Source organism: Platalea leucorodia, assembly GCF_965183815.1.
Source record: "Platalea leucorodia genome assembly, chromosome: 1".
NCBI classification, from domain to species: Eukaryota; Metazoa; Chordata; class Aves; order Pelecaniformes; family Threskiornithidae; genus Platalea; species Platalea leucorodia.
In genome coordinates, this window is record NC_138823.1 from 145757872 (window position 1) to 145782953 (window position 25082).

At 41.5% G+C, this 25082-nt stretch overlaps 1 protein-coding gene across 1 annotated transcript; it reads left to right on the top strand.

The window, feature by feature from the left end:
* The first annotated feature begins 453 nt into the window (after nt 1-453).
* On the top strand, nt 454-21813 carry PTER (phosphotriesterase related). The gene is made up of 5 exons (XM_082330484.1): nt 454-512; nt 11596-12031; nt 14247-14512; nt 17967-18107; nt 21479-21813. Exons 2-5 carry the CDS (start codon nt 11600-11602, stop codon nt 21687-21689), a joined length of 1050 nt encoding a protein of 349 aa, XP_082186610.1. The 5' UTR covers nt 454-512; nt 11596-11599; the 3' UTR covers nt 21690-21813.
* The last annotated feature ends 3269 nt before the right edge of the window (nt 21814-25082 follow it).

Sequence of the window (25082 nt, forward strand, 5' to 3'; positions counted from 1 at the left end):
CAAGCACTCCGCGCGATCTCCCAACCCCCCAAAATGACTCAGTGGATCCAAGCCTCCTCCCCGCTGTGCCAGCAGGGCGTACGAGCAAGGACAGGCAGGATGCTCGCATCCACCGGCTCTCGTTCGCACTTGGAGCCAGCGCTGGCCCCAACACCGCTGGCCCCAACACCGCTGCTCCAAGCACCGCTGCCCCGCGCTCCGCGGGAACGGGCTTCTGGGCAGCGCCAACCGCGGGTGGCGGGCACCGAGCCGGGCGGGTGCCCGCAGGGAGCCAGCGGGGCAGCGCTCCCCTCGCCTGCCGCTCGCCCGGCCCGCCCCGGGCTCCGAAGTCCCCGCCGCCCTCGCACCCTGCCCGCTCCCCCCGCCTCCACCGCCCGCTCCCGTCCCCGGGGCCGGGCCGCGGCGGGGAAGTCCCGCCCCGAGCGGGGCGGGAGCGGCGGGCTGCCGGCCGGGGGAGCCCTGCCGTGGCCGGCGGGGTTGCGGTGCTGCCGGCGGAGGGTCCTGCCCGCGGGGTGAGCGAGCGGGCAGGCGCGGCGGGGACCCGGGGCGCGGCTCCTCAGCCCGCCCAGCCGCTCCGCGCCCTCCCGCGGCCCGGACTCGTCCCGGGCTCGCCCTTAATGCCCTCGGCCCGCCTAGCGCCCGGGCCGGGAAACGCCGCCGGGGCTGAGGGGCGAGAGCTGCTTCCGCCCCTGCTGCTGCCGGCCCGGGAGGGCCTGAGGCGGAGAGGGCGGGACGCGGCGGCCGCGGCTAACGGCCGCGCGTCGCGGGCTGCGGGGCGGGGGCCGCGCCGGGAGGCGGCGGCCTGGGGCGGGGGGGAGGCCTGGGGCGGGCGGGCCGGCGCTTCGCGGCGGGGAGCGCAGGTCTGGGTGCCGGGGCTTAGGGGCCGCCGACCCGCGCGGATCAGGGCGCTGAGGCGGGGCCCGGCCCGCCCGGGTGCAGCCCCGGCGGAGGGGACCGGTGGCGTGAGGGGGAGCGGCGGCGGGAGGCGGGAGGAGGCCGCGGCCCGGAGAGCGGCGCTGGGTCAGGCGGGGCTCCTGCAGGGAGACCCGCAGCCGGTCTGGAGCTTGAGGTGATGAACACCGGCTCCTTTCTGGGAAAGCGTTTCACGGGATCGGATGGTAGTTATCAGCAGAGTAACCCCCCAGCTCCGTCCGGCTTCACTGTGCGAGTGCAGCTACGCTGCTATTATTAGTGCTGGTATTTAATATTTGTACAGTCATAACAAGTTAAATATTGGAACTACATCCTCTCTAGTACTCCTCTCCCGTCAGTCCCTGAAGGTGGCTCTGTGAAGGAACAAACGCCTCAATCCAAAACTGGGACCTTCAAAGCCTGCCTTCAGCTGCCTCTCCATCTGGAAGCACCCGCAGCCCTCTGCAAGATGCTTCCAGAGTTGCTTAAGCTTGACAAGGCTCAACAGCAAAGCTCCAGACTTGCCTGCGAGCCTTGCTGGGATCCAGACACCCCACATTTTCTCCGTGGCCTGAGGTGTGCTGCCCTTTACAGAACGCAATTGCAGCAGACGCCCTGCTTTCTCCTCCCCTTGCACCAGTTTGGCAAGCTGCGGAGAGGAGTGCTGGTTCTGAGCGAGGGAGGTCCGGGTCCCCTCTGCCAAGTGGGGTTCAGCACTGTACCCAAGCCACTGCCCGGCAGTGGCCTTGGGTGTTAACAGCCCTTCTGCAGCGTGTCTTGTGGTGACGTGGCCCTGAGTTGAAGCTTGCAATTCCTGTTGGTGAGGAACTCAAACAAGCATCTTTTGGCCTAGCAAGTGAATATATATGATCTCTAAGAAACTTGTAGATATAATTCTTTTTTTAGGCATGTCTGTTGTTAAGAATGGTATCTTCTGTATGCTAGAGGCTTGCAATAACTCTTGAATGAAACGGACTTTTAGTCAGAGGTCACTTGCTTTTGGAAAATTGTGTTTTGCTTGTCTGGAATTCCCCTGTGCTTTGTATTGGATACAGTATTTGACGTCCTCTGTCGTAATATGTTCTGTAGTGTTTAAAGGTTGTTGCCTTCTTTCTGCTGGGGGCTGTGTTGCAGTGATGGGTGAAGTGATGCTTGTGATAGGTAGTTTTGTATCATTTTGTCAGGTACTTTGGGATTGTTATATGAAAGACTACATAAGTGTCATTTATTATTATGAATGCCTCTCATGTTTTGAAATTTAACGGACATAATATTTGCCATCATGTCACCATCATCACATTTATTTTTGTAGTTATAATCAAAGGTGGCAACAGTAGCATTCAGATGCTTAATTACATTTCGTATAGGTGACCAGTGCTAACTTACTAAATTAATGCATGACAGAGCAAGAACAAGTGTCACTGCTTCCCTCTGTGGTTGGGGAGCCGTCAGCTTGCTCCTCACACACAAAAATCAGTGTATAGCAAAGCATATGGCACCAATGAGTTCTGTGTTTATTGAAGGACTGTTTCTCTGAACATTCTGTGGATTTTATTTCTTATTTCACTTGATGCAGATCCAAAATATTTTTTCCATCTTTCAAAACTTGAAATACTGAACAAGGTTCATTTTTTAGTAAGCTGAAACCATGACTTCTTCAGGTTTCATGAAAACAGAGAAAGGGTATTTCTGCTTGCATCAGACTGGCCACCTCTCTGGTAGGGGGAGGATTAGAAATCCATCTAGGTTGTGGAAACCTAAGGTTCAAGGCCCTGGTTTGATTCAGAGCAGTTTTGAGATTCAGAGCAGTCTTCTGTGTTTCTGGAGAATATACAAGAATATACAAGTCATTGCATGACCAGCCATATTGGAAGGGAAAGGGAGTGTCCCATCCCACTAGTTCTAAAAAGAAATTTCATCTTGTTCTCAAAACTGATAAGTAGGTCTTCTGCTTTAACATCATTTTCTGGTCACAAATCAAAAAGCTTCCTCAGAATTTTCTAAGCAGTGGCCATGTCTTTGGTCTGATATTAATATGTATGTGGGTAACAATCCAAGAAAGGCATTTTATCCTAGCAATGGCTGGGATATGTTTCAGGAGTATTTAACTACTTGGATAAGAAGAAGAAAGTAAGAAGAAAGACGATGACCACCGCCATCATCTTTTACATGACAGTTTTAAGTAAACCACAAATTTTCAGTTGGATCTCAGAAACACTCTTCTCAAAGATATTCTGAAACCTTAGTTTTGCATGGAGCCAAAGTCACAGGATTTTTCCTGAAGTAACTTCTGCGGAGGAAGGAGGACCAAAGAAGAATGGTATGTTACCTGCTGACGTACTCTCTCTTTTTCCACTCTTTCAGGATCTCACGTCTTACCTCAAAGTGTAAAAAGAGAATTGTTTTATTCCACAGTTATCTTTCCCCTGTCCTGAGTCTCTGTAGTGATGACTAAATGAAAGGAATTTAACTCTTTCTTTGCTGTAATTTGCATACCTTCTGGCAGATGGGTCATTTTCAGATGGGTTGGGAAATGTTCAAGTGGTCTTACTGCTCGAACTCTTGAGGGTTGTAAACTTTATTGCAGGACTTGACTGTGTTACTCACTTCAGACTGGGTAGCAAAGATTTTAAAAAAACCCAGATAATTAATAGTTTCCAGGACGAAGGTACTGAGTTTGTATCTTCTCTCAGACATACTGTGATATCACATTCTGTGGTACAAAAGGACAAAACAGTGGCAGGGTTCTGTGTCCAGTTCTTGTTAAGACTGAAGATTCAGCAATACCTGGAAAGAAAGCAGAAGGACAGGCAGGAGACCTGACAGTCTTGTCAGCTTGTGTGTGTTGGTTGTTCCTGCTGTTTCACTATTGTGCCCAGCTGTGGGTAAGAACTTAGTACCAGGAGTTGTACAAGCAAGAGGTCATTGCCTTTGACCACTGCCAAAGTATGCAGACTCTATAAAGACCAGTCTCTAAGTTAAAAGATACTCTTTAAGTTACACCCATCAGCTTTAAGCTTTCACTTGTCTCACGTTTCTTATGTGGGCTAGTTTCTCATTAGAGCAGAACCGGACCTTGAGAAGAGCATATGGCTTCAATTTCCTCACACAGCCATAGCAGAACAGTCACAGTTGAAACTGCGAAGGCTTTTCTTGTTTTTTGTTTTTTTTCCAGTGAGTCTCCAGATTGATTACAAGTTTTGGGATACAGTTGTTTGCAGTACTGGGAAACTGAATTTAGTTCCATGTATCTAAACCCATCGTTCACTATTACAGAAAGTGGTTTTCTGGAAGTCCCTGGTTATCCCAGTTGCTGTGGTCTGTGATCTTGAATGAGGCACTAAACCCCATCTCCACACTGTTCTCCACTGTGTGTGGCTTCACAGGCCTCAGTGCATCAGCGACTGGTATGTTCTGCTACAAAGCTGACCTTGGGGTTCATGCATCTGAATTTTCTAGCTAGTAATGTCCAGTCTTGAGTAGGAGGTGGTAATGAACATCACACTTCCATTGCATAGTTATGTGTGGTGAGAAGGATGGTGTCTGTTCTTTGGTGCCTTTGACCTCCATCCCTTTTCTCTTTAGCTCTGCATGTAAAGATCTATAGACTGATTTGGTGTGGCCCTTGGTGATGGTGCTGCACAAGTGAATGATAATGCTCCGTCCAACATGCTTACTGAAATGTTTAAGCTCATGTGAAAATATTTAAGCATATGTGACCTTAAATAGAGAGCAAACCAATTAAACTCAATGAGAATAACAGTAAGAGTAGTTACGTGTATGCTTAAGTTTCAAATTTGAAGTTTAGAGGGAATGAAGACAAGCATTTCTGAAAAGCACACTTTTTTTCCTATATCATGTTGTCCTAGCGAGAAAGAGAGTGTGTGCTTGTAGCCCAGCACCCACGAGAAGCAAATATGATTCTGTTTAGACTTAAGAATACAAATGCATGCATCAGCATGCAGGACTCAGCCCATATTTGCATATAGCGTAATGTGACTTCAGTCCTGATTTTTGGCCTAAAAACACTATGTGTACATGTAAAATGTAATTAATGTAATGTTGGACCCCAGGGGAGAATTTTTATCTGACCTTTTATCAGGAGTAATTTTGGAAGCTGCCCAAAATGTAAAATCCCCTGAAGTTCTTCTAAAGGAGATGTTGATGAAAACCCACTTATGGGAATGTTGGTCTCAGATCTCTCTGAGGAAGAGAAACTTCAGTGTGACTTTGCTCGAAGAAGCCTAGGTTTTGAGACTGTTATCTGCACAGAAATAAGGTAAAATAAAAGTCTGACTCTGTTGTGCTTACAACATCTGAACTTTAACCAAATTGAAAAAGCAGTGTGCAAAGTATTACATACTAAGTGGCTTAAACTCTGCCTCTGGGGCGAACCACTGTAGGTGTGCATACGTGGTCACGTGCCGGTCACATGTGCTTGCTTTGATCCCAAAGGTATGGCCATACCGTGGAATCGACATGAGAGGCTGCACTTTGTTCTGGTGTGGCTGTTCCACTGTAAGGAAGAAATCTGTTTTATATATGTTTGGCTCAAAGCCTAGCTAGAGCAAGAATGTGACCCTCAAACCATGAGAAGCTGGAAGGTCTGTCTGCCTGCCACTAGCTGAGCAATGGGGGGAGTACACAGTGAAAATTTTCACTTACCCTTTCAGGTGAACATTTCAAAGCTTTGCTTCTCACTTGCCCAGGTCCTTTCCCCAAAGTGTGCTTTTTGGAGGTTCTGAGGGCAGCGAATCAATATATTGGCCTTTCACATATGTGTAATAGTGTTTAAATTTCTCTTATAATTTAAGTAACTTTTTTTTTTAGCTTGTAGAACATTGCCAGTGCCACTCAAGCAATGTAACTGCTGTGGTGTGTGTGCATGCATATTTTGCTGGGACTTTATTATTGTAGGGTTACGTAAGGCTTGGCTAGAGTTCTCCTGAATTTTTTCATAGCATGTATTGTAACTTAATATAAAGTCTTACTTCCAGTATCCTTTCTCACTTCTGTAGCGTAAAAGCTTTTTGGTTGTTCAAAGCATATATAGAAAATCTAATAAAAACCAATATTTAGTGTTTCTTTTAGCTTGGCTTCTTAAGGAAATTTATGTTTCTGAATGGTTATGGGACCAGAGGTAGGTTGTTGAAGGCTGCTGCATTAACCCACCATTCTGAGTATCTCCAGGACAGTGTGTTTCAGGAAAAAAGGCAGCAAGGTAGGGATAGGTTATGCTTTTTAAATATTTCCGCCAAGAGTTCTCTAGGTTTTGAATCTGTTGGCCCATTTCTACCCAGTCGAGAGAGTACAGATATCTGAAATGGTGAGGTTCTTACGTGCTCCATGAAAATATAGCCACCCGAAGATGGGAAACTGCAGGTGCCCCATTAAAGGAAGAGCTGCAACATATGCTTGTATGGAGTTAGACAGGAGTTCTTGTGGGAGAGAGGCACTGTAAGTGTTCCCCTCCTCTCTGAGAAGAGCTTTAGTCAAGGCATGAGTGGTGCTGTGAGAGTGCCCGTGTAGGAGTACGGCGTTGCAGGCTGTTGGACACCTTTGCAGACATTGATGCAGAGGGAATTGCTGGGCTAAATGACAGGTGAGCCTGTATCTGTCCTTCTGGAGCAGATGCAAGTTCACTCCTACTGCTGCTCTCACCCAGCCTGTTGTGGTGGACTCTGCTCTGCAGCCCCTTGTAGCTGCACTTCCCTGACGCTGTGCACGAGCAAAAACGCCATGCTTTTTTAAACCAGTGTATGAGAGAGAGCTGGGTTTCAGGCCTGTTTGTCCTGTAATTAGTGCTTGTGAATAAATTTTTGAAGAAGGTAAAGTAGATCTGGCACCCATCTGTCAGAGAAGTTAGAAAACTTGCTTGTCTGGTGGGGAAGAAGAAGAACTGTGCTGGCAGTATTGAGTTCCTTCCACCCCGTAAACCTCTACAGAGCTGGCAGAAGCATGGGGGAAGAGAGAAAGAAGTTAATTTTTTTAATTCTTTCTGACATAGTCTACACGTGCTCTCTTACCCTCTGCCTCTCCTCTTCCTTTGTCTTGCTAACTTTTTCACTCGTTGCAAAATGTTTACATGTAGGGAATGGTGAGATAACACAGCATAGACTAGCTAATGATAATTTACTACAGATGTGTCATATATATCTAATCTGGGGCTTTTCCATGCTCTGTAGAGGTTGCTCACAGTAGAACTGAATGCTCAAAGCATTTCTTCCATCTGTAAATATATAGCGAACCTGCACTACGTCACATTTCCTAGGACCGCATTGTTGTAAAGGAGAGACGCGCTTACAGTGCTCTTGATGCAGCCAGGGCAGCCCTTGTTTCTAAATGGCAGCTGTGTTTAACTTTTTCTGAATATAATAAATACCTATTGAGCCATTCTTCTTGCTTTTTTTTGTAAATTTTGTGTCACAGCAATCTGGATTTAGTGTCACTAATCTCACATTGTAATGTAATGGCAATAAAATGATTCCCATACAAGTCTAGAGAGAATCTGTGCTAATACCATCTGTGCTTACTGAATCAAAAAAAATGCGACGTTAGCATGTGGAAACTGTGTTTATGCAATTATAATGCTTCAGCAATATGAGATTACTGTAGGAAGCAACTAATCCAAACCTAGAGAGACTTCCCATTACAAGACCATTAAAATGACACAATGACTGAAGCACAAGTTTCAGATGGGAAAAGCGGAAACACAAATCTTGTCATCAGTATTCAGGCAAAACAGCTATTGAACTCAGTGGAGTTTTTACCAGACTCAGGAATGCAGTACCATGACCTTTTTAGCAGAAAGTCTCTTTTCTCTTAACAATACCTCTAGGAAAAATATTTACTTCACCAATATTTAATAGTTGGCTAATGGTGAGAGTCGTATTTTATGCACCATACAATTGGTGGTTGTAAAGATTTGTCCAGAGTTTATTACAGAAATGTTAAGGTATTGTTTCAAGGCTGTTGTGAAATAACACAAGTTTTGGTTATATCTTAAAGCAATTCTCATTTTCTTTTTATCTGAATATGTAATTTTCAGGAAATAACATTTATTTCTCTGTTTATACAGCACCTAGAGCAGAGAAGCCTTGTTCTATGCAGGAGCACCTTGGTGACAGCACAGCATAAATTAGTGATTTCAAAAACCAAAATACCTGTTATTGCCAGATAAGAGCCTACCTGTTTGTCTTTTGTCATAGGAATTGGCACCTTTCCCCCTCCCCTCAGACCGGGTGAAGATTCAGTAGATAAAATTCACACGTCTTATATAGGACCACCTAAAATACACTTGTCCAGGATTGTTTCTTGGATCCCTCTGCAGTCCATGGAAGGAGGCTGGTATTACAGAAAGTGACTTGTCCTGTTCTATTACAAACATTCAAAATAGGCTGGATGAGTTGGTTGCCTGTGGATATGTCTTTCCATCTCCACTATGAAAATGGTCTAGATGATTATTCTGTAGAAGACATACATCATTTTAGATGGCTAAATGAGGTGATATGAATTCAGTCCTTGGTGTATGAAAGAAGAAACTTTCTCGGAAGAAAGGCTTGTGTTAAACATGGCATGCAAGTCATTAGTAAAGCACACGAACATTGATTTCTGTAGTAACATATACATGCTTAAATTAAGCAGCAGTCCTTATTCCATTTAAAAGCTGTTTGCACCCAAGATCTGTTTTAAAGACACTAATTAAATTCTGGTTCCGTCAAATGAATCTTATTAGGAATAATGTCTCGTTATAGCATAATCAGGGCATGCTGTCTGTGTAAATGACAGTAGGGAAGATATCAGGACAGTGGTTTTAAAAATAATTCCAGTCACGGGTTGTTGGCTGTCTTTATTTTTCGTAATTTTTTTTATTAAAAGCGGTGGGTTTCTAAAACTGTGTTAGTAAGAAGGCACAGACATTAATATTAATCATATTTTTCATGCAGATAAAATTAGGCCTGCTTTAAATGCTGTTTGTGTCAGTTTCCATTTTTGTGATGCTGCTTGTATTTATAAAAATCCTTGGCCTCAATCAAAAGGTTCAATAGTAGGCACTGGTTCTGTAAACTCTGTATGTGTACTATAATCTGAAATCTAGAGTCTAAAAATCAACAGATTGGTATCTGCTACAAGAGAAACCTGGCACTGGAACTGGTAATTTAAAATGTTTCCTGCTGTTACAAATCAGAAGACGGCAGCCTCAGGCTATGAGATCTCATACGCACAACCATAGGTCTTCGCAGTGGTCAAGCCAGATTAATTGAGGGTGATCTAAATTAACTGTGTTGGGAAGAAATTAGTAGGAACAAATGTTGAAAGTCAACTTTTTGTCAAAGTAGTAGTCTGAAAGTGAGCAAAAATTCACATTCAATTAGAGTGGCCTTTTTGAGTAACTATTAAATAAATAAAAAACTGAAATGGAAACTTGTTAAGGAAACAGACTGTAATCACTTTGTGTCAAGTTTTAGCAAAAGAACTTCACTACTTATATATTTAATTATATAACAAAATATTTATATAGGTTTGTTTCCTAGCTTATGGATTTGAAAATTGTCAGTGAGCATGGGGAAAGAAAATTGTGTCTCGAATGCGGAGAGTAGTTATCACTTATGCTGTCAGGGTTTTACTGAATACTAGAGTGTGGATATTTAACGCAAAAAAAAAAAAAGGGGGGGGGGGGAAGCAAAGGTAATGCAATTATCTTAGAATTATCCTAGTCTCTTTGCTGTGCATATAAGAATGACTCAGATCATTGAACTTTCTCCAAAATAGTGGGTTGCTCTATAGAGCACCAGCTTTGTTCGAGGACAGAATTAATGACTGGGTTGGACAACTTAATTGACTTGCAGCTAGCAGCAGTTTCTGACTAAGACAGGTATTTTGCTTTTAATTATTTGCTCAAGAATAATATTTTCTGAAATCATGCACTTCTTAATTTATTTGGCAAAAAATAAATCATTATATTAATCAGCCAGCAGTCTATTCTATGAGAGTAATTATTCTTCTGCTTTCTCAAACAAGTCAACACACTAGTCTAGAAATGAAATTTATAAAAGAACAGTTCTTCCTAAGTCTGCTTTTACACAAGGCAAGCAAACAGTCAGTCAGTCCTCTCTCTTTCTTACAGATGGCCAAGTTTTCATATTAAAATAACTGCCAGCACTACAGACTTCACTAGGCAGGTGATACCTGCCTTTTGCAGGGGCTGGGGCGCTTTTGTACATTGGTACTCTGACAATGACTGCTTCTCGTGAGATGAAAGTATCCCCAAAGAGACCTCGATGCCCTTTGATATGTAGAGTTCAGTGCCCTTCAGATTTGTTTTTCTGTCATCCTGGTAGATTAACTGTAGCAGTTAAAAGGAAAGTGTCCTCTGAGGGCTTCACCAGTAACAAACCTGTGTTTATGATATTATTCACTAAAAGGGAGACAGAAATGGGAAAGACCCTCTCTTTAATCAGTAATGCATGCTCTAGTTAGTCCTGTCCTCTGGACATGATTAAACATGTATTTTGTTTCATAACTGATGATTTTGGTTGACTAGGGATTATAACTGTATATCCTCAAGCCTTTGCAACTGGCATCAGGAAGATCTAACATGAACTGGGTAGTCAGCTATGTTTAATGTTAATATGGTGCATAAACAAAAAAGACTATCCCCACCCCAAAAAGAAAAAATACCCCCAGATCTCAATGGGGAGAGTTGCAGCGCATTCTGACCTGTAGCAAGTCAGGCTAAACTTGCACAGGGCAGATGCCTTTGACGTGAACCAACTGCAGACGGTAGCCTCAATGTACATCTTTGTCACTACTTATTTGAAGTTTTGAGAAACATTGTTTTGTTCATGTTGAAGATGAAGAAAAAAGTCTTTTAGAGGCTGAGCCATATAAATTAAGTGTTAGGTTAAGGTCTGTTCTTAACTGGTAAAATATTTGGCCAATGAAGCTGATGGGAAAAGTACTTTGGCATCCGCCCCGCTGGCTGGGGGTCACGCTGTATCTTTAGTGGCTGTTGGCTTTGGAGGAGTTGTCCTGGGCTGTTCCAGACCTCCATAGCTCAGCTGGCAGGAGAACCTGAGCCTCTGTTGAAGTCTAAGGAGCAGATGATCACCCCTGTCCTGGCGTTCCTCATGCAGAGGGGCAAACAAGGTGCCCAAACACAGACAGCTTCCTCTGCGTGCGAGGGGGATAGCAAGCCTTGGAGGACACAGATAAATAAAATGAACGTACCAGTAAGGAATATTCAGCCTTGGTGCCAAGTACATTCATCTGGTGGCTCAAGCTGACAAAGCTTGACAGCTGCTGAAGAACAGAGAATCTTAAATGAACATACAGTGGCTGTTATTAAATAGGAAATGTTTATCTTGATGTGATATTGACTATAGCACAATAAATGATGATGATTTCCCTGTACGGGAATGTGGTATTTTTACATTGCTAGAGTACTAATACAAGCGCAGTTGAGTAAAATAAATGCTTTGTTTTTCATATTGACCACTCTACTGGAAACAGTGTTTGAAAACTTTCCAGCAAACACACACAGTGTGTAGGTACGCACGTGAGAGAGAGGAGGCAATTCAGAAATTTTGTAAGAAACGTTTGCTCCATCTGAAATGTTTTTGTTTCCTTTCTTCATCCTTCCCACACTCTTTTAATCTGTTTTTTTTTTTCCTTTTGCTGAAGAAAAATGTCTTCCTTGGGAGGGAAAGCGCAGACTGTCTTGGGCCCTGTGGATCCGGACCGCCTTGGCTATACGCTGACTCATGAACACTTGACTATGAACTACAGCAGCTGTTTTTGTCCACCTTCTCCAGGCCAAGAGCCTCTGTCTGATGGGCCCATTGAGATGAAGAACTTGTTTTGGATTAAGCAAAACCCCTACAGCCATAAAGAAAACCTTCTTTTGTATCAGGAAACAGATGCTGTGAAGGAGGAGCTGTTGCATTTTAAAGCAGCAGGTGGTGGGACAATCGTGGAAAACACAACCACAGGAATCGGTCGGGATATGAATACTTTGAAGAAACTTGCAGAAGAAACTGGAGTCCATATCATTGCTGGGGCTGGGTTTTATGTGGATTCCACTCATTCGCCTCAAACACAGGCCATGACGGTGGAGCAGGTAAGTCTTAACCATTGCTTCAGAGTCTCTCTGCTATGAATTATCCCTGGGTGAGTAAAAGTTGGAGAGAAGTTCCAGCAAAGTAGATGAAATCTAGACATTCTCAACGTGAAAAACTTGGGAACCGTGTTACTGCTTGTGTGTTACAGCTAGACCAACGCTACTCATGTATGCTGGGATTATCTATCAGCATTTCCAACTCTTAAGCTCCATTTTCTCTCAGGGATTTGTTATAATGCAACAGTAAAAGGAAAATAAAGTACTTCATGTGTGGGCATCTGGTACCACACCAATTATCCTCTTCTTTTTACAGTTTTTAAGGAAGGAGTATATCCCTTCTGCCTCTTTTGTCTCTTCTTTTCTGGCTAATTGCTTCCCAATGAGATCACCCAGAATTCTTGTAAAAAGCATAAATAATTGCAGTAGGTACAGGACAGTTGTAAATCATTGCTCTGCTCAGGCTGGCTGTTACATCTCTCTTCTCTACCATTTGTCCAGTCTTTTCAGGGCAGAGTCTACATCGAATTGTTTGTATGGTGCCTAAGACAATGTGTTAATAATGGCCAAGGTCCCCAGATATTCCAATAATAATAATTATTCATTCATCTTTTATTAAGAAACTGTGATGACAGGGAGAAGAGGGAAGGGAACTCTCCAGGGCAGGAGGCTGTGAATGTGGATGAACAGAGCTGAGAAAATTTTTTAAAAAACTGTTGCAGTTTACAAATGAGTCAAATTCATTTTAAAAATCAATGGTTAAAACTTGAGCAGATGTAAAGGGATGCAGCACTGCCAACCACACTGGACCCAAGCTGGCCCAAGCTGTACAGAACAGTACTAGTTTTCCTAAATATTCTTGCATCGCTTGAAATTTGATACAAATAGATTTCTTGGGGCAACGGTTTCCCTTCTCTGTTTGGTGGACTACTGGACACCCACAGATGTCCTGTACTCAGCTGGTAATAAATCTTTAATCCAGTCCAGAAGACGGTTACTTAGAAAGCGTTGTGCAGTGACTGATCCGTGGTACCTGGTGGTTCCTCGTTTGCCAGTGAATGTGACGTGATGATATGTTTTCTGATTAGGCAAAGACAATTTGAATATTTTGTTGCCAGCCCTAGCTGAGCTGTTTAGTGACACAAGGATGTTGCTGCAGGAGAGATGCTCTTCAGGAGAGGAGTGAATTCTCTATTGTAGGATAAAGTGTTGGGAAGAAGCCTGCTGTAAATTGTAACAGCTTGGACTGACTTTTGTGTGTAGATTGAGTATTTACCAATATGTGGTATGAGGCTATTGAGGAGACAAGGTGTGGAGTAAGGATAAGTTACAGATTTATTTGAAAATTGGTGTGGGGTTTTTCGGTTTCCTGGATTTGCTTGCAAACCTTCCTTCTTCCTTTGTTCACTTTATTCTTCCTTAAAATCATTATTTCCCTAACATTCAAGGCCAAAGAGTTAGAAGGTCATCATCAGTGCCATTTTGTGCTCTGAATTCTGAATGTATTCTTTAAGATATTTGGCCTATTCTGGAAAAGAAAAACTAAAGCTGTTATAACAAGCTGCTTTTATTAGGAGATTCTGATGTCTTTTTTTGCTTATGAATATTTTAAAAGGAAGCTAATTTTGACCCTGTAAGTTTGTCAGCTGAGCTTTGTTCTTGTGCTTCTGAAGTCATTGGAGCTCCTCTTGTTTTATGTCAGCATTCCCACAAGCAGGATTTGCCTTAAACTTGTCTCTTCAGGATCTTTGCCAGAGTTTCTCCTTTCCCCTATCTGAGTGACAAGGTTTCCTTATTCTCTGAGCCCTTGTTTTGCAAGAAATTACATTGAATTGTTTCTGGAGCCAATTCAGGAGTGCGAGGTGCAGGTTTCACGCTGAGCTAACTTTGTTTTTTTTAAAAAAAAAATTAGTCTCAGCCTAAATCAGTGTTCAAATTTTGTATAGACCAGCTTTACCGGCAAACCTGGGCAACTGTGTGAGTGGATACTGTTAAATTGGTTTGCTTTTTGTTTGTTTTGATCTTAGTGAATGGCTAGCATAACATTAGTTGACAGAAACCAGATTTTAACTGCAGTGTTTTCACACACCCAACTGTTAATTAAATAAGTTCAGAGAAACCTCAGGAGTATAACTAGCACAGTGTCCATAGGCCAAATTTGATGCTGTTGAGCACAAATGGTATTAATAACCAAAAATCTCATTTTCCTGTTCTCTAGCTTGCAGGCATTATTGTTGATGAGATACTCAATGGAGCGGATGGGACTAACATCAAGTGTGGTGTGGTGGGAGAAATAGGTTGCTCCTGGCCTTTGACTCAGAGCGAACACAGGGTGCTTCAGGCAACAGCGCAGGCTCAGTCACAGCTTGGGTGCCCCGTTATCATCCATCCCGGCAGGAACAGCGATGCACCTTTCCAGATTATCCGCATTCTGCTGGAAGCTGGGGCTGATGCTTCAAAGACAGTCATGTCTCACCTCGACAGGTAAGCACACTATTCTGCTGTGGCAGCGTTGCCACAACCTGCTGGGGTTCAGGGGAACTGCTCTGCAAATAGCTAGGTTTCTGTTTTGCGCTGGGATCACGACATGAAGAATTATCTTCAAGTTTACTGACTTAAAAATATAAAGCTGCTTATATAGAGCTTGATGAGCTTCCAGCATTTCAGTTGGGATCAGCTTTTAGGTTCACGCTGGTAAAGAGATTTGGGGATTTTAAACACTCTCTTTGAAAGCCTGGGAGCGAGATTAGGAATAACTGTAGCCACATTTTTAAAAAAGGGGGATTCCATTAATACATATCCCTGCACAGATCACTGCATTTACAAAGCATTGGATGTTGAGCAGCTTCACCAGATTGGGTGGGAAGCTGCTGGGCTTCCAGTGTTTTTGAAAACTGGGCCACTCTTAAGGGCCTGACCAAAGTATCTCAGATACTAATAGAGAAATCTGTGATTTGGCTAGATGCTGGATCAAAGCAGAAGCCAGACCTTTTCAGTTCTGCTACCAGACAGAAGAAATATTGCTTAACAAGAAAATAGTTGGGTTTTGGATAGTTCTTAGCATAGACCAGAGAGCTAACTTTTAGTTTCCTTGAGAGCAAAAACCAGGAGCCCGACATCAGACGTGGAGAAGAATTGGGGTGTTTTCTCTCTCCAGTTTAGAAACACAGCCTCTATTACCAAATCAGTTTTGTGTGACCTTGTGCTGCTCATGGTGAGCTGGAAAATGTCCAAGCATTGATTCGTTTGGCCAGTTGCTGAATAATGGAGACTGCTTGTGTCATATGATTCTCAGCAATTGGATTGTTTGCCCTCAGTGTGAGTGTAATACAGGCAAGAGCACTGTGCTCCAAATTTCTAATGGTTATAGGCTCTAAGAGCATGTAAATCAAGCTACAGGTGTTTTGTATTCACCCAGAGCTCAATGTTTTACTTGGGGATTTTAGGAGCATAAAATTCAGTGCCATGAAATTTCATTCATATTTGATTATATATAAAGATATCAGCATTCTTTATGTATTTACCTGCATTCCTTTTTATCTATAGCTATATTTTTCTTGCATTTCTAAAGAAAAACTGATTACCTAAATCTTTGTATGAAAGAGGACTGAGCAAGCTGCAGATGTCAGTACTTACGTAGCCATTTTGATAAAACATAAGCATCCGGTTATGTTTTTTTGCCTTTGTACGCTGCTGTAAACCGTTGAATTCAGTGATTTATTGGTGGAAAATAAGCAATATAAGTAGGAAGGCAGTCAAGACAGAGGTGCAGTTTCACTAACAGCCGCTGATGCACAATATGACATTTCCTTATACTCCTTCTATCATTACTTTCACACATTCAGGTTGGCACTTGCTATAACATAGACTCTAAACTACTGTGAAGTTTGGCTTTGCAATGTGCATTTAACATTTTAAGTCTCCTCCAGTGAGAAGAATCCACGTGGGAGCATCCCAGTCCCTTAAATGTGAGATAAATTTGTACATAGCTCTGTATTTCATGCCTGCTTTTGACACAGACAGAATGGTAGTTTTCAGGTGGATTTACAGTCAAATGATAAAACTAAAATGCTGGCTACCATGTTTTGCAGTTTAGCACCTTAGCACAAAAGGTAGCAAGTGTCCATAGTGAAACTATGGTGTAGATAAAGGCTGGGAAGGAAAAGCTATTGCATCTTGGCTTTGGCCATTCATTAGGGATTAAGGTTATAAAGGTATCTTGGTAGAGATCAACATTGATTCACCTGAGTAGCTTTTGTTAGAAGGCTCACAGCAACTGTTGCGAATGCCTGTTTGATAATGGTTTGGTGGATGTCCCTGTGGTGATTTATGGATGAGGTCCAAGCTACAGGATGCTTCCCTGCGTCCCATCTTTTCTATGCGTTCGAGGCTGCTCAGGGACACGTGCTGCCCAAACACCGAATTCCAGCACAGAGATGAGCAATTCGAGCTGCTGCTGCTGCTGCATCTGTGTGGCTTGCACGGGGACCCAGTGGCTGATGAAATTAAGCTCCCCTGCTCTTCGTTGGGACAGAGCACCCAAAAGCACAGCACTAACATTAGTTTTCAGAAGAAATTGTTCTGGCTGTGATTTTGAAATATATTGTTGGGTGGTTTTTGCTATCTGCACAGGCATGAATACTCTTGGCTGCTGTTTCCCCATGAACTGAGCAGGGCTGGATCTAAAACGACCCATTCTCTTGCTCTGCACTTTTAAAACTCATTTGATAATAAACATTCAATCTCTGTAAACGGTAACATTTATTTAAAAATAACATTTTTTATTAATTACAGTTGGCACGTCTTAGACTCCTGCTGATGGCAGGCTTGTTCGAACAAGGGTTTTCTCTCTCTCAACCCATCTGTTCCTCCTACTTGATCCTGTTGTTAAGTCATAATATTGAAGTTGTGACATCAGTCATTTCCATAGCAACAGACTGTGATGTAATTGTATAGGGTAAAATTACTTTGTGACATCAATATCTGCAATAATAATAAAAAAAAAAAAACAACTACTGCCCTTTTGGTTAACTATGCTGTTCTTGAGCAAACTTGTTTTTCCCTTAGATGAAAAAAATTTTGTTGTGGTTATAAAGATAAATTTATAATGTATCATTTGAGTGTTTTTGTTTTCCTTTGGATAGCTTATACTCTTGGTAAAAGTGTTTCAAAGAAAAAAAAATATTCCAGAGAGCTCTTATTTCAATTGCCATTCTTTTCTGAACAAGTGATGGGGTTTAGTAGCTTTGTTCCTTCACTTTTCAAATCTGCTGCAAAGCCCATGTCCCAGGTACTCACAGCGCCATTATATATTTTGGTGAGAGCATTTCCTTAAGGCGTTCTGGCCAGATCCCAGTGCAAACAATGATATATTGCTGTTCTAATGACAATCTAGAAACATCACTGTACAGAATAGAAACTAAAGACAAAGTTGTGTATTACCGGTGTGTGATGGATGAAACAAGCCCTGGATGTAGCTGTCTCCTGTAACTCTTTTGGGAAAGTAAATCTGTCTTGTGTAAGTAATCCATTGTCTTTTTTTAAAATGTCACTGTGAATTAACCTCCTCCTTAAATGTCCTTCCTTGTTAGGTTGTCTGTTGAGAGGTTTAGTGATATCAAAAGTAAGTAACTTTCCTCTTTCCATTTAAAGATTATCATAAATGTTTTCATTATTTCATGGGGGAAGAGTTGGGTTTGTTTTGGTTTTTTTAATGCATGAAGTCCCAGATGAATGTGAGCAGGACAATGCTGCGTATCAGCTTAGAGTGCATGTGTCAAACAGGAGTCCTCTTTATCAAAAGGGTGAATTAAATCTTAAGATTATTGGTTTTGTTCCTTGCAAGTAGGAAGTTGCAATTACCTGTCCTCGTACTGTGAGATTTTTTTCCTTTCTGTTACAATGCTGACTTTGTGTTGTGTATGTGTTGTATATGCAGGACTATATTTGATACAAAGAAACTTCTGGAATTTGCTAAACTGGGATGCTATTTAGAGTATGACCTGTTTGGTACAGAATTTCTTCACTACCAGTTCCATCCTGATATTGACATGCCGAGCGACAATGAAAGAATTACAAGGTATCTGCTTCCATGCAGTTTCAGCTATAGCATTGCCATTGACAAATGAATATTATTGGTACTTAAGGGCATCACAGAGTAATTCTGCTTGCTGTTCAAAATTGTCTTTTTTTCATACTAAAATAACAACAAATTTTTTTCTGCTGCTGTCACGTCTTTAGGGCAGCATGTATAATTTCTTCTGTCTGCAAAGGAAGATGTAGAATCGTAGTGTGTAGAAAGTTACTTGAGAAAAAGATCAAGACCTTTTTTAACTTCATTCTCCGTCCTAATTCCATGCTGATTTGGTTGAATTTTGTCATTTACTGCGTTTATATAGACTGTAAAAAAGAAAAGGCTGGAGGTACAGGACTTATGTTAGGGTTTGGCTTTTGTTTGAAACATCGTATTGGAAACCTAGTGCTGCTACTAGGCATCGTCTGAGCCTGTTACATCTCACGAATGTGCTAACCGAGCAAAACTCAGTGGTTGTCCTGGATGGATTTGATCCGTGCTTCCATCCTGAAAACCAGAGTTCTGTTCTTCCAAGCACTTTATCACCTCTCCTCCCCCTCTCCTTTTGCCCTTTCTCTGTTTTGAAGGATGAGACTCCTGTCTCCTCAGAACTCCCATGCTCCTCACGCTCACAATGTGAAAATATTGGGCCCCACTGGCAGGATACCTCTTCCCTGCTTCTCATCAGCACGTGCAGTCTCAACTCAGCTGCACGGCAAATCTGTTGTGCTGTGCTAGCACAAGGTATTGCCAAGGAGATGCATTCCGTGCAGAAACTGAGGCAGGTAGGATCAGCTGGGAATGGGCTTCTCACTCTGTCCAGAGGTGTGATCCTCCTGTGCTATTTGTCCACACTGTTCGTGTGCAGTGAAGTGGCACGTTTCTGAGGGGTGGGGTGCCATCCTGCCTGTGTCTTTTTTCCTTCTAGAGTCAGAAATAATTCTTTTCTGCTCTTTGATGAGAAAGATTTTATGATCCCTGATCACTAATGAAGTAACTTTCTGGCTTTCACCCATATTTCAGACATAGCTTCCCTACCCCTCATTGTCAGATTAGCCTCAAGGCTTTTCTTCTCTGTTTTCAGGCTGTTCTCTTCTTAAGAAGGTGCTGTGGTTGCTATTTCACTTACTGCCAAGCATTTGCTGCTGCTTTTCACACTAGAAATCGTTTCTCTCTCTTAACAGGGCTTTCAGTCTTGCACTCAGTATTTCAAACTGTTGCAATGAATCTGCACTTTTCACGTTTAGAATGGGCAGAGTTGCTGCCCTCCCCTGTGCCTCAGGAGGCCAGCATGTACAGAAGCACCGTGAGGAATACGTGTAGAGGGATGGACTATGCCTTGGTTAACAAGTGCTTGTTCAACCGTGGCAGAGTTTTCATTCCATCCATGATACTTGCTCAGCCACCGATGTCTCTCCTTAAACTCTCTGGCATTTGAGTATTCCTTGCAGCAGGCTGTTGATAGGAAGAAAAGACGAAAAGTTTGTCTTCTCATTGTGTGGTGTGAATATGTGCTCTTGAATTTGAAATGCCATTAAATGGATTTTGTTGGGCTTTTGATGCATCCACACTGAACATACGATGGCAGTGGCAATTGCCTTAGGGTGTTTTGGTTTTTTTTTGTCAAACAGCCCCAGAGAGGTGGAAATGAAATTGACCTTTAAATGTGTTGATGAAAATACTAAATGGAAATATGTGTTCAGGTCTTGTCTATTCAAAACGTAACCTTCTGTAGTCATGCCATACGTACTCGGATGCAGTTTAGCTGTGTGTGTACTTACACATTTTTGCTGCAATCTATTGCCAATGCAAGTAAAAACCGCAATTTTTTCAGGGGCAGTTTTTCTTTGAGTCAGAAGCAAGTACTAGCTAAACTCACAGGAATGAGCAAAAAGCAGCAGTGAATATGCAATATAAAGGACTGTATGCCTCCCCAACCCATGAAATGAATCCAAATATGAAAGGAGATGATTCTAAGCTGATGTCTGGTCACCAAAGCACTTAGTCCCTCCAGTGTCACTGCTCTGATTCTTTGGTTGGCTTGTGGTCTCGCTGTATTTCAGGCTGGAGAAGAGACATGTGACGTTGTAATACTACAGTATATGTAGTGTTGTGCACTTTATGGCACTATTTATGGTGTTTTTATGAAAGATGCTAATTTTTTACCAAGTTCTATCATACTTGCCTTCTTCCTGCTGCCCATATTGATTTGATCCTGCTACATGTATCTCCTCATAACAGATTGTAACAAAACCTGACAGTAAGGGCTTCAGATATAGTGTGGTTACTTGTAAAACTAGTATTTGCTTTCTTGCTGATCAAAGCACAGTCAGGAGGGTAAGAATTAGAATTTCACAGCACTGGGAAATGATGGAATTGGGTGCCTTCCTGAGGAACGAGCACTTTCCAGGTCTGGTCTATCCATCTCTGCCACTTTGATGCTGCAATCTACTGCCAAACTAAACTGGAACTTAGTGGGAAACTTAACAGTCATGCAACACAGACGCCCACCGAATAAATTCTAAAAAATGAGCTGAGCAAGGGATTAAGGTTCCCAGAGTGAAATGTGGACCAGAAGGACTTGTTGGAGCAGCCTGGTTACAAGGGAGTGACCAAAAGGATTACTTCTTTTTCCAAGCTGACTTCTCATCATTTTGCCAAGTCTGTTTGAGCTGGGCTGCTGTATTAACTCCTCTTCTTTCCTGGCATATGCTAGCACTGCAATGCCTGCCTTATTTATCTTCTTTAATGAACATCTTTGAAACATGTTTGGATGGTAACTGTCTATGTGGAATATGATGGCGACAACTTAAAATTTTTATTAACCCGGTTTGCTAAACGGGAATTAACTAAAGATGTGAAAGTATTTGTGTAAATGAGACGGGTTTCTTCAAGGACCTGTCACACGCAGAGTCTGGCCCTTAACAAACGTAACGGGACTAGCTTTGTGACAGCAGCAAGAACTAACCCCATGAGTCCATCGTGCTGAGAAGGCGCTTATGTAGGAAATTATTACTTACTCATGTACATAAAACCTGTGCCCCATGCTTGGTGATGCCGAGGTTCTTGAATTCCTCCATGGACTTAATGGGACTGGGAATGCAAAGTCATGTGCCAGCCAGGAAGAGTTTTCCTTCTCCACTTTGAGATGTGTGGTGGTATGTTTTCAGAGGTGTTTTTTTTTTCATTCAATTAAATAAGGGTTTTAACTTCAATTAAATATAAGGAAATGTGTCTTCTGAGTACCTAAAAATAAGTGCTTTCAGTTATAATACAGTCCAGCAGTACAGTAATATAAAAAATTTAAATCCTGCTCAGTTCTGTGCTGTTGCAGAGCGAGAGCCTTTCACTGACGGGTATACTTCTTACTTTTGCAGGATTCGTATGCTGATCGATGAAGGCTATGAAGACAGAATTCTGATCGCTCATGATGTGCACACTAAGAATAGGCTGATGAAATATGGAGGTCACGGATATTCACATATCCTTAAAAATATAGTTCCTAAAATGCTAATTAGAGGCATATCCCAAGATAAAATTGATAAAATACTCCTAGCAAATCCAAAGCGGTGGTTAACTTTTAAGTAGGAATAATGAATAAATTCCTATTTTATAGGGAAGCTTGATGAAATTCAGATTTATTTCAGGAGAGCAGTCATTTTAAAACTTGGTTCTTGTCAGAGAAACTGGAAGTTATTAATTAGATGCAAACAAACTGATTACGACTTTTATTGTTAATTAGAACAACAAAATTATGTATTCTCTCTGCATTTTCTCCCTTCTAAAAGTCTGTTCATGGATGATTTACTGGATATGAGCCTAGCTGCAAAATCTTTTCAATTGAAACTTTAAAATAATTGTTTCTAGAGAGTAATTTAATACTATTATTAAAAGTTACCCAAAAATATTTTTGAAGATGCATCATCTGGACTTTGAAGGAAATTACAGTTTTCAATTAATTTCCCCTTCTCCAGGGGGTGATTTTAATCCTTGTAATACTGACAGTCTTCTAATTGTCCTTATGTTCTTTAAATAATGCTTGATAAAAGGTCTGGGACTTTTAAATAGCTTCCATAGACAAGAGAAAGCAAAAGAAATCTCTCAAGTAATTCTAAAAAAGATACTGTTTCTTTCTAGTTTAACAATTTACTTATTTTTAACTGGAAGTGTAAAAAATACATGGAAAAATATATTTTTGAATAAAGCAATCTGGTGACCTCTTAAACTATGTGCAGTATTATTATGATTGTCTTTTTTTAATCGCATTAATTTTTTATCCCGAACCTTTGGAATCCCACAGCAATCAGGTGAAACTTCAAGCGGACCAGCTTCTTTTTGTAAGGATGCAACACCAAAAGTCAAAATATATTACATAATACAGTTTTAATGAGTTGCAATAGTTATAACAAAGGTTGTGATATAAGTCTTTACAAATCAGTGTATCAAGATATGATGAAAAAGGAAGAAATGTTTGCCTTATATGTATTTTTTCACATAAAGTGTGTTCTTTGCTCTTGCCTAACTTTAACCAGGGCAGGTGATTTATCCAAAAAATGGTCTTAGCCAGTAGCAGCGGTAGCCTGATTTCAAAAGCTTCTTCAAATTCGACCATATACGTCTTGTAGTATTGAGCTTTTCCAATAAATACCTTAGTAAATATGCGTTGCTAGTTGTAAATGATCTCTAGCTTGGTACATTACTGTTTGATACTACATAGAAAATCTCTAGCTACACCGCTGTTGTGAGTGCGCTAAACAATAAAAGCAACAGTCGAACGAACAGACATGAAGTCAGTTACACATCTGTTATTAAAATACATGACCTCGTAGGAAAGAAACAGGAGTAATCACTACGATGTACGGATATAGGTTGGCACTTTGTCATAAAGTAAAAGCGTTAACCGTTCTGGTGAGATAATACACAAGCAACTGGCAGCACAACGTCCCTTTCTAAACCCTAGATGAGTTAGACGGGCGATCCTCTCAGTCAGCCTAGACTAACTCGGCGTTTATTTTGAATTGGACGACTCAAAACAGAAACAGAAGGGGTAACATGTTCTGTTTAAGAAAAGCTTCACTCATTCAAACGGGAGATTTTGAGAGAGATTCGTAAAATCTTCATCGGACTTTTACTGAGCAGCCAGCACTGAAGAGCTTTTTTGTCACAGTGGCAGACGCTTTCAGCATTTCAGCGCAGATAAATCTGAGTTTGTACCCTCAGTACATTAGACAAGGTTGCTTGTGGCAAAGTACATGAAATAGAAATGCTAGGGGTAGCATCCATTACTCTTTAACGATTCATAGAAATGTTACCTCGATTTTGCCAAAATGTTAAAAATAAATAACATAACCAACAGTGCTAAGGAGCTAGTTAATTATCTTGCTAAAATTTAGGTTTAGATTGAAACCTGCAAGTTTTAACCTGAGAGAAATCGACAGCCTCCCCTCCCGAAACCAAAACAAATAAAAAAATCAATTTTCTGAATAAAAATATTCTGTGGACATTAGTGGTATGACTGATTTTAAAGCATTTTTATAACTATGTAACTCATAGTACCTGTGTTTAGTTTAATTCTCCAAGCCATTAATCCTTTATATGGATTAAACTTCTTTGAGACTTTATATATATCTCTCTCTATATATATATATGAATGAGAAAAATAGGTTTTAATACACACTTTTTTTTTGCATGTAAATATCTGCTTCTTTCTTTGCATATGTGTTATCATTTTTGGTAATATGCTTCTCTGTGTCCATTTCATAGGCACGCCTTACTACAAACTGGTAACTAGCTACCACGGAAAAGGTCGGTGTGACAACATTTTCCCACGTGTCAGATCTCCTCCTCTTCCTTTGTGGGGATAATCCCACTAACTTCAGGAAGATGAGACACCTAAGACAAATAGGGTTTTGACCCATTATATTCCTACGAAATTCTAGTGGAACATCTGCAGTATGTTAAGTCATAACTATTTTATTAAAAATAGTACCCAAGTACAGACTAAGTCCTAAAAGTCTACCAAAGACTAACTGCTGCAAAGAAAACACTCTACCTTCATCTGAGGATATGGATGCCAGGCTTGCTAAATATTTACACGACTAACCATCAAGAATGGGCCTGTAATATTGCCTAAATATATATTTACACATGTTTACAAATTAAAAACCAAATCCTCTTTCCACTAACATCAATGGGAGTTTTGCCATTGGCTTTGGTGGAATCAGGGATTCGGTCCAATAGGACAGTTTGTCAACTGTTACATTTTTCAGAAAAAAAAAAAAAGTTTCTTCTATCCTTTTTCTTTTAGAACGCAGCTAAGGGGAAGACAAAATTTAAACAACTCCACTGCATTGATTTTATGTTGAGAGTCTACTGTAAACCTACAAAGCAGGAACATTGAGTTAAGGCTTGAAGCTGATTAGTTTCTAGTTTTATGTGGAAGGATAAGAAAAGTACAAGGCAAACAATTCCTTTGGAGAGAGAAAGTATATTTTGATTACCTCTTCCTTTTATTGTAAAATCATTCCTCACCACACTATGAGTGGACTCCAAGCATCATTGTTTGCAAGTAAGTCACAAGAACCAAAGCTGAAGTATGGATAAAGCAGCAAGATCATAACACAGCAAAGTATCATATACACTGAAGAAATAACTCGGCGTCCTTAGGTGGTTGGGTTTTTTTCTATAAAAATTTGATCTATGTAGGACTTCATTCACATGGACACTAACAATGAGGAAGTATTTGCTTTGGCGGTAGTGGATCGCACATCTGTTTAACTTGTTTTGTAATTTTTTAACGTAAGGTTTCTCTGTGTTGTACAGATGTGAATCAGGTAGCATTCGACTTCTTTCCCCGCTGCTGAGGTGTTCGGTGGTCGCTCTGCTGGGGTGCTTGTTTCATTGACTTTTGCCACGCAAATCCATTGCTCAGAAGAGCAAGCTTCGTTTTTGGACTGGTTTGGCGGGTCTTTTTACTCATTA